General features: G+C 59.4%; 1 protein-coding gene across 1 annotated transcript; it reads left to right on the forward strand.

Annotated features, from left to right (window-relative positions):
* The first annotated feature begins 1,495 nt into the window (after positions 1–1,495).
* LOC141923872 (uncharacterized) lies at positions 1,496–8,251 on the forward strand. Its single transcript, XM_074825515.1, is given in 21 exon segments — positions 1,496–1,519; positions 1,522–1,558; positions 2,021–2,167; positions 2,259–2,380; positions 2,495–2,603; positions 2,698–2,814; positions 2,960–3,027; positions 3,131–3,253; positions 3,409–3,594; positions 3,692–3,794; positions 4,792–4,933; positions 5,026–5,209; positions 5,326–5,425; positions 5,510–5,632; positions 5,762–5,816; positions 6,033–6,145; positions 6,248–6,396; positions 6,607–6,701; positions 7,044–7,122; positions 7,401–7,509; positions 7,883–8,251. Coding segments are annotated over 21 exon segments (2,259 nt in total). The 3' UTR covers positions 7,957–8,251.
* Positions 8,252–9,839: the final 1,588 nt, after the last annotated feature.

The following is a 9,839-nucleotide window of genomic DNA, read 5'->3' on the forward strand; positions in this document are numbered from 1 at the left end:
TAAACCTGGGTGTTTCTCTAGAAGCAGCCCCGGGGCCCAGGTCCCTGCACACCCCCATAACTCTGCACCCCGATAATACCCTGCGCCTGGTCCCCAGGCACCCCCATAAACCACACACCCTGTGTACCTCAAGGTACGGGGTACATACACCAATACACCATGTACCCCGACACACCGTGTACCCCAATATACCATGTACCCTGCTCGCTGGGTACCCCAACACACTGTGTACCCCAATATACTGTGTACCCTGCTCCCTGGGTACCCCAATATACCGTGTACCCCAATACACTGTGTACCCCAACATACCGCGTATCCCGTTCCATGGGTACCCCAATACACTGTACCCCAATATACTGTGTACCCCAGTCCCTGGGCACTCCCATAGACCATGCACCCCAGTCCCTGTACCCCAATACAGCCCGCTCATTGTGTACCCCCATACACTACACACTCCACTCCCTGTGTACCCCAATATATCATGTAGCCCAACACATTGTGCACCCCACTCCCTGTGCACCCCTATACACTGTGCACCCCAGTCCCTGTGTACCTCAACACACCGTGTACCCCCATACATTGTGCACCCCAGTCCCCGTGTACCCCAATACACTGTGCACCCCCATACATTGTGCAACCGAGTCCCTCTGTACGCCAACACACCGTTCACCCCAGTCCCTGTACCCCAATACATTGTGCACCCCACTCCCCGTGTACCCCAACATACTGTGCACCCGAGTCCCCGTGTACCCCAATACATTGTGTACCGCCATACACTGTGCACCCCAGTCCCTCTGTACCCCAACACACCGTTCACCCCAGTCCCTGTACCCCAATACACCGTGCACCCCACTCCCCGTGAACCCCAACACACCCCACTCCCCGTGTACCCCAACATACTGTGCACCCCACTCCCCATGCGCTACGGTGCACTGTGCACCCGGGTAAACCCTGCACCCCGCTCCCTGTGCACCCCAGATTCTTCTACACCCCAGCCCCGCGCACCCCAATACACCACGCACCCCGGTTCCCATGCACCCCGATACACCGCACCCCCCGCTTCCTGCATGCCGCAGCCCCGTGCACCCCAAAACAGCACGCACCCCGATTCCCGTGCATCCCCGACCCTGTGCACCCCCACACAGCGTGCACCTCGGTTCCCCTGCACCCCGATATACCACGGCCGCCGCCCAAGCGCAGCCCACATCCTTGCGCACCCCGATACACCGCGGCCCCCCCGCCCGGATCCCCGCCCACCCCCGTCCCTCTGTACCTCGCTTTCCGTACACCCCAGCCCCCCTCACCCCGATACACCGCGCATCCCGTTATTAAGCGCACCCCAGGCCCCGGCGGAGGCGGGTCGGCACCGGCCCCTCCCGGTGGGAAGGGGGGGGGGCGGTTCCGGGGGGGCGCGCCCCGCGCATGCCCGGCACCTCCCGTTAAATAGCGGCGGGCCGGGATGGACCCACCGACCGACCGACGCACAGACACCGCCATGGCCAGCGAGGGGGAGTCCGGCCTCCCCCCCGCCGCCGCTGCTGCACGCAGGATGCACCCGGTGAGGGGGGAGGGGGACACCTGGGGGGGTCCCCACTTTCCCGACAATTATACCGGGCATTGAGGGGGTCCTCCCCATCCTGAGTACCAGCGGGGTTCCACCTCCTGAGCATCCCATTGGGCACTGGGGGGGGTTCCCCCTCCCTCCCCTTCCTCATCCTGGGGGCTGGTGGGTTCCCCCCTCCTGAGCATCACACTGGGCACTGGGGGGAGATTTCTGCCCCCCACCAGCACTACACCTGGCACTGGGGTGTTCCCCCCCACTCAATCCCAGGTGCTGGTGGGGTCCCCCCCTCCTGAGCACCACCCCGGGGGCTCTGTGTGTCCCCTGTGGGGTTTGGGGACCAGGGGGACATCCCAGCACAGCAGCCCCTGGGTGTCCTGTGGTGCTGAGCCTGGGCAGGATTTGGCCCCAATGTGACTCCACTCCCCCCCCCCCCCCCCCCCCCCCCCCTCCCCGCAGATGTCCCCAAGGCCACCGAGCCACAGGGTGACAGCAACGGCCCCCGCCGGGGCTCCCTCTGTGACCGGCACTGCGCCGCCATCAACAACATGCAGGGTGACCTGGGTGACTTGGGCTGTCACCTGCACCGGCCCCGTGTTCCCCCAGGTAAGGTCAGCTCTGGGCTGGGCTGGGCATGGGGGGTGTGTGTGTGGGCGTGGTGGTCCTACACCCTCGTCACCCTCCATCTCGCCCACAGCTGTGTCCCCCCTGTCCTGCTGCCAGCAGCACTCGGAGGAGGTTTGCGAGAGCTGTGTGGTGAAAACCACCCTGACGGCCGAAAACGCCGTGGAGGCCAACAAGCTCTCCAACAACTATAAGGTGGGTGGCTGTGGCATGGGTGGGGGCACCCACGGGTGCTCCTGGATGGCTGTAATATGTTTTCTTTTTCTTCCCTCCACCCTCTAAAAAAATAAATTTTAAAAATCTCTGCAGTTTGGCTTCAAGAAATGGAAGAGCCACGTGACAGCGCGGCCCTGGGAGGACCGATCAGAGATCGTCAAGGAACTCTACTCCGACCTCAATGTCATCCGGGGCTCCGGAGGTGGGTGGCCTTGGGGACAACCCTGTGCAGTGATGGTGTGGATTTGGGCCATTGCAGGTGACAATGGTCCCATCCGGTGCTTCCCCTCCTGCAGGGTCCACAGTGACATGTGGGAATGTCCTCTACCTGCTGCTCTTTGGCTGGTGGCTCTCGCTCCTCTATGTCCTCGTGGCTGCCATGATGTTTGTCACCGTTGTGGGGGCTCCTTATGGTAAGTCCTGCATGTGGGACCCCCACGAAGGGCTGGCTGAGGCCAAAATGGCTCTGATGGGTGCTGGGATCTCCTGGGTCTCTGCAGGGCGGCCCTGGAGGGGACATGTGTGTCCCCAACAGAGCTGATGCTCGTGTCCCCGCAGGGCGGCTCTGCTGGGACCTGGCAGGGTATTTCCTCTGGCCCTTCGGCAAAGTGATCCAGAAAGTGGAGGTAATGGCGTGCTCTGAATCAGGACCCCGCTGGGGGATAAATTGAGGTGTCCCATGCTGCACCCTGACACCCCCCCCCCCCCCCCCCCCCCCATCTCCTCCAGGTCTCCAAATCCCGCCGGGTGCTGGGTGCATGCGAGGCCGGCGCAGGGGAGAGCTCAGCCCTGCTTGGTGGCCCCGTGCCACGCCGCTGGCGCCCATGGTGCTGGGTGGACACCGGACACTGGGTGAGCTCATCTTGGACACAGTGACACCCTTTTCCCAGGTGTTGGCATCCCGGGAGCCCCCCATTATGGTGGGGATGGCACCCATGGGTGCCTCCACTCCCCTGGGGTGGGTGTTTTGGGGTGGGAAAACCCTAAAGGTGACTATCCGTTTGCAGCAGCGTGCCGGTGCTGTGGCGTGGCTGTGCCTGGGCTACCCAGTGCTGGCACTGGCCCACGGGCTGGTGTGTGTTGCCGCGTGGCTCCTCGTCTTCCTCATCCCCGTGGCCAAGCTGAGCGCCCGCACCGCTGCCCGTGTCCTGCTGCTGCCCCCAGAGCAGGTCCTCGTCCGGCGTCTGAGGATGGTGGGTGACTCTGTGCGGGGTGGAGAAGGTCCCACACCCTGCTCTGGGGTGGACTTTGGGATACTCAAAGTGATGTCACCCACTTGTCCCTCTGCAGACGGAGGTGCCGCTGGAGGGGGAGGTGATTCTCTGCTGCTATCGCGCCGTCAACCCCTACTACTACAAATATGCCGTGGATGGCATCAACGTCTTTGCCGTCAGTATCCTTCTGAAGGGATTGAGTGCGCCCTCAGTGAGTTTGCAGATGACACCCAGTTGGGTGGGAGTGTTGATCTGCTCGAGGGTAGGGAGGCTCTGCAGAGAGATCTGGCCAGGCTGGAGCGATGGGCTGAGGCCAACTGGGGGAGTTTCCCTAAGGCCAAATGCCGGGTGCTGCCCTTGGGCCACAACAACCCCCAGCAGCGCTACAGGCTTGGGGAGGAGTGGCTGGAGAGCTGCCAGTCAGAGAGGGACCTGGGGAGATTGATAATGAGCCAGCAGTGTGCCCAGGTGGCCAAGAAGGCCAATGGTATCCTGGTTTGTATCAGCACTAGCGTGGCCAGCAGGGACAGGGAAGGGATCTGACCCCTGTGCTCGGCACTGGTGAGGCCGCCCCTCGATGAGTGGGTTCAGGTTTGGGCCCCTCACTCCAAAAAGGCCCTTGAATGACTTGAGCGTGTCCAGAGAAGGGCAACGGAGCTGGTGCAGGGTCTGGAGCACAGGTGTGATGGGGAGCGGCTGAGGGAACTGGGGGGGTTTAGTGTGGAGAAGAGGAGGCTGAGGGGAGACCTCATGGCCCTCTGCAACTGCCTGAAAGGAGGGTGCAGAGAGGGGGGATGAGTCTCTTGAGCCAAGGAACCAGCGCCAGAACAAGAGGGAATGGCTTCAAGCTGCGCCAGGGCAGGGTCAGACTGGCTCTTAGGAAGGATTTCTTTGCAGAAGGGGTTGTTGGGCGTTGGAATGGGCTGCCCAGGGCAGGGGGGGAGTCCCCATCCCTGGAGGGGTTGAAGAGTCGGGTTGAGCCAGCGCTGAGGGATCTGGTGGAGTTGGGAACGGTCAGGGTGAGGTTCATGGTTGGACTGGAGGAGCTTCAAGGGCTTTTCCAACTGAGATGATTCCGGGATTCTGGAAGGGAACGGGGGGGGGGGGGGGGGGGGCGGGCTGGCCCCAAATCCCAGTCCACCTCAGTTATCTCCTTCACCAGCACCCCCCCCTCAGATCTGCTGCCGCTGGTGCTGGTGACGCTGGTGCTGGGCTACGTGGACAGCCACAACCGCCTGACCAGTTCCCCCATCAAGTTCACGTTGGCCCTGCTCTCCATCATGCCTCTCTCCTACTACATTGGGATGGCCATCGCCAGGTGAGCAGTGATGGGAAGGGATGCTTGGTGACACAGTGGGGACATGTGCCAGCCCCGCTGATGCCCTCCTCCTCTTCCTCTTCCTCCTCCAGCATCTCAGCCCAGAGCAACTTTGCAGTGGGAGCGGTGGTCAATGCTACGTTTGGCTCCATCACGGAGCTCACCTTCTACATCACGGCCCTCATCAAGGGCTCGCGCGAGGGCAACCGCTGCTACGCTGAGATCGTTAAGTCGGCGTTGACAGGGACGCTGGTGGGCTGTGTCCTCTTTGTCCCGGTGAGATGAGGTGGCACACTCATGGCATGAGCATGCTCGGTCTCTGCATAGAGCAGGGAAGATGTTGCTAGCAAAGCACTGATGGGGGTTTTTGGGGGGGTTTCTCCATCCCCAAGGGTCTGTGCATGGTGATCGGGGGCATCCGGCACCAGGAGCAACGGTTCAACAGCCGCTCGGCGGGTGTCAGCTCGGCCCTGCTCTTCCTTTCTGTGGGAGGTGAGTTGGGGACAGGGCTGTCTCCAGGTTTGGGGGGGCTCCCCCCAGAGTGGGTGCCCACCCCATGTCTCTCCATCCCCGCAGGCGTCTTTGCCCCAACACTCTTCTCCAAGGTGTATGGGAAACTGGTGTGCGGCGAGTGCCACAATGTCACCCAGAACCCGCTGGGCCACTACCTCTGTCACAACTGTCACTTTGACCTGGTGAGTGGGGACAGGGACCCCCAAAACCGCTGGGGTTTGGGGTTGGGGGATGCTCTGAGCCCACCTGGCTCCTGCTCTCATCCTGGGTGGTGGCAGCAGGGCTGTCCCTTGTTCCCTGAATCCCCACTGACAGGCGTTCTCTCTCTGCAGATGGAGAACAACGGCACCCTCTACTACAGCCACGTCCAGTGAGTGTCCACTGGGGTGGGGACAAGGTTGTCCCCACATTGGGGTGGCACCTCCTGGGTTCAGTCATGGTCCTGTATCCCTCCCAAATCCCTTCTCTTCCCCCGATGAAGGGCTCCGATCCAGCACCCCATCTCCTCCATCCCCAGGGGATCCCCCCCTGGGGTGCCCATGCCGGACCCTGGTGGCACTGAGCACGTGTCACCTGTGTCCCACAGACCCCTGGTGTACACAGTGTCCCTCCTGCTCCCTGCTGCCTACCTCATCGGCCTCTTCTTCACCCTGAAAACTCACTCACACATCTATGACATCCACATCAGCGACTGTCACAGTGAGTGTCCCCCCAAACCGTGGGATGCTCTGGCTGTGGGGCTGGTTCTTCTCAGCACCATAGGATGTTCCACCACGTTCCTGCTCTTCCCTCCTCCTCCAGTGCCTGGCCATCACCACAGCGCTGTGGTCCACTGGTCTCGCTGGCGAGCCCTGGTCATCCTCCTGCTCTCCACCCTCTGCATGTCAGCCTGTGCTGATCTGGCCACGGAGCACATCAGCCCCATCCTCACCAACTCCACCATCTCACAGGTGAGCGTGGGGATGGTGGTAGGTCAGGTTTGGGTGGCCCCAGGGACACAGATGTGCCCTCTACGGATGGGAACCTGCCCTGGCTGCAGGGATGAGCCCCCAAAGCTGGGGGAAAGATGCTGAGATTCTCCATCTACTGAGGAGCTGTGGCTGCCCAGGGGTTGGATGTGGTCAGGATTGGGCCATACACATGTCACCTCTTCCCTGCAGTACTTCATCGGTGTCACTGTGCTGGCAATGGTGCCTGAGCTGCCAGAGATTGTCAACGGCATCCAGTTTGCCCTGCAGAACAACTTGAGCTTGAGGTGAGATGGCTCAAAGGGTGTTTTTTGGGGTGGCCGCCTCCAGCGTGGTCCCTGTGCTCTGTCCCAGTCCTACAGCTGTGCTGTGGTGCCAGCAATGGGCCACCCCTCTCCACAGCATCAGTGGGTCACAGAATCACCTAGGTTGGAAAAGACCTTGAAGATCATCTAGTCCAACCATAGGGTCACACCCCTGCTGATTTGCCCTCAAGAGGATTTAAAACCACCCCAAAAATGGGGCCAGATCCAGGTTCTGCTCCATAATTTGGTTCCCCAAGGTGGGACACAGGGCTGCTGGAGACTCAGTCGGTGGTGGGCAGCTCTGAACTCCTGTGTCCTCCCCAGCATCGAGATCGGGAACTGCATCGCCGTCCAGGTCTGCATGCTCCAGATCCCCATCCTGGTGCTCTTCACCATCTTCTATGTGAGTAACCCCAGGACAGCCCCTGGGTGACCTCCCACAGCAGAGTTGGGGACACATGAGACTCCTCAAGGCCACAACCACCGACCTTGGTGTCTCCTCTCCTCTGCTCAGCGCAGGGGAAGGTGGGGTCAGATGTCTCCTACCATGGTTGATGCTGTCCCCAAGCCCTAGGGACACGTGGCAGAGGGAGTTTAAGGGGTGACATGTGTGTCCCCAACCACAGTCAGTGTGGGGTTGTCCTGGTTGGCCATAAACCCCAAATCCTCTCTGCCTTGCAGCCCACCAACTTCACACTTGTCTTCAGCGACCTCCATGTCTATGCCAGTATGTTCAGCGTGGTGCTCATGAACTACATCTTCATGGATGGCAAATGTGACTATTTCCAAGGTGACTGCTCACCCGGGAGGCTGCTGTGGAACTTGGGGTACTCACCTTCCCTGTGCTGATGGGATGGGGGGCTCCTGGAGCCAGCCCTGGGGTCATCTGCTTGCTGCAGCTCTTGGCATGTGGCTTGAGCAACTTGGGGGGGCTTGGTTGAGCATCTTGGAGGTGCTTGGAGTTGCCACCCTGCAGCAGCTCCAAGGGGTATCGTTCCCTTTTCACCCTTAAGATGGAATTTTAAACCCATTTTGATTGAGATTTTGCAGAGAACCATGAAAGTCCTCTACAGAGGGCTAGTCCAGACCACACCAGGTCTTAAAAGCAACCTCCCTCCTTGCTACAAGGAGTAACTCCCTCCAACCTGCTGTGTCTCCCCTAGGCACAGTGCTGGTGATGGTCTACTTCATCCTCCTGGCTGTGTATTTCTTCGCCCCATCGCCCAGTGGTTGCTGAGTTTTGGACTCTGCTTTCTCTAACCCTCTCATTGGGTTTGGCGCCTGTCACAGCGTTATCTGGTGTCTCAGGGACTTGGCCGGGCTGGCTCTGGTCTGGAAGTGTCGTTTGCTAAAGCTGCTGCTGCTGCCCAGCTCTCCCAGTGGGAGAAGCCAATGGGACTTCAGGGATGGGAAAGGTGGTGGCAACCAAAGCACTCCTGAACCAAGAAGGAGCCTCAACGCCTGAGCACTTCACAGAGGTATTTCCAGCCCACACACGTGTGGCTGGGAGGAGAATTGTCCCTAGTTTTGGAGGGTCTTGAAGGGAGTTTCTGTCTGGCCTCAAGGACAGACCCCTCCCCTGGGATGTGTTGCACTGGGAGAAGGTGCCTGAGAAGAACCTCTCACCCTTCCAGGCAGTGGGTGACCCTGGGCCTGGAAGGGACTCAGCTCTGGGGATCACATGAGGCTTCTTGATGGTACTAAAAATGCACCAAAAGGTTATTTTTCAGCTGTTTTGTCATTAAAACAGTTTTGTACAGATCAGAAACAAGCTTGTTTCTCCTTAAACAAGCCTTTGGTCACCTGTCCAGGCCCCTCTGTGCCCACTACCCAGGTTAGTGATGGTCTTGGGGTGATGGCCACTGGCCAAGGCTGGCTCTTGGTGGGGTGGGTGTTGGGTGCTAGTGAGGGCTCAGTTGGAGCCAGCAGCCCTGGGAGCAGAGCAGGACAGCACTCCCTGTCCTTTATCCCAGCACCAGAGCAGGTGGCAGGGGAGATCTGTGACCAGGTCATGGGGACAGAGCCAGCAGTGGGGTGGCTGTGGGCTCCAGCCTTCTCCGTGACCCTTCCTAAGCTCCAGCTCTTGTTTTCAACCTGGTCTTGTCTGACTGTCCTGGGTCATCCTTGCTCAGATCTTTAAGAGGCTCCTAAGAAGGGTCAGGGATGCTCCTGCTGCTGCTCACAGGGTACAAGGTGTGACTGGTCGGGGACCTGCTCATCTCCCTCTGCAAAGGGGAACACCAGTGGGTGAGGTGAGAAGACAAAGCAGATGGCTTGGACTGATTTATTATCAGAGCTTTAAAAAAAACCCAAAATAAAACCCAAAAAACCCCCAAACCAACCCAAAAGCAAAATGCTAACATAGATACAGGCAACACAGCTCCTCTGTCCCATCTCTCTCCCCAGCCCCACAGGGATGTACTTCAGTGTAAAAACTGGGTGGGGAGCACTGTTTGCTGCCTGCAACATGAATGTTGGACTCTGAAAGGTCCCGCAGTCAACAGAGAAACAGGACTAGACTTTAAAAAGCCTGGAGTAAGGCAGGCAGAGGGCAGCAGCCTGGGATCCCCCTCCTTCCCAAAAGAGGGCAGCTGCTCATTAGCAATTAATGATGCTGCTTTATCAAGCTTTTTCTTTTTGTTTTTCTAGCATAGCATCAGTATGGGCAATCCTGCTGTTATTAATACAGATGTTTGGGAAAATTTGTGAGGACCTGGAGTTGGCTGATGGTTGCAGATGGGCTCAATGGCACAGGGCAAGAAGAGCTGGAAAAGGCATGGGGTGGGAGGGCAGAAGATGATGGCACCGAGCAGGTTCTCCTACACCTCACCCGAGGCTAAAGAGAAAACATCTACCCTGGGGTGAGGAATGCTTGGGGCTTCTCTTGGAGCCAGATCCAGCCTTTGTGTTTGGGAAAGCAGGGTAGGGCCAGCGCTGTGGGTCCCTTCCCCAGTGCCCTGCTCTACAGCAAGACAAGCCCAGCAGTAGCTGTTGGTGGCTACAAAGATGCCCTGAAAATGTCTGACATCGTCCTGAGCTGCTCTGCTTGGTGCTGGGAGCAGGGGTGTCCCCATAAAAGCCTGTTCTGAGCTGGCTTTCTCTATCTTGGTGTGTCCCAGG

The sequence above is a fragment of the Strix aluco genome, chromosome 5, assembly GCF_031877795.1.
Source record: "Strix aluco isolate bStrAlu1 chromosome 5, bStrAlu1.hap1, whole genome shotgun sequence".
Taxonomy (NCBI): Eukaryota; Metazoa; Chordata; class Aves; order Strigiformes; family Strigidae; genus Strix; species Strix aluco.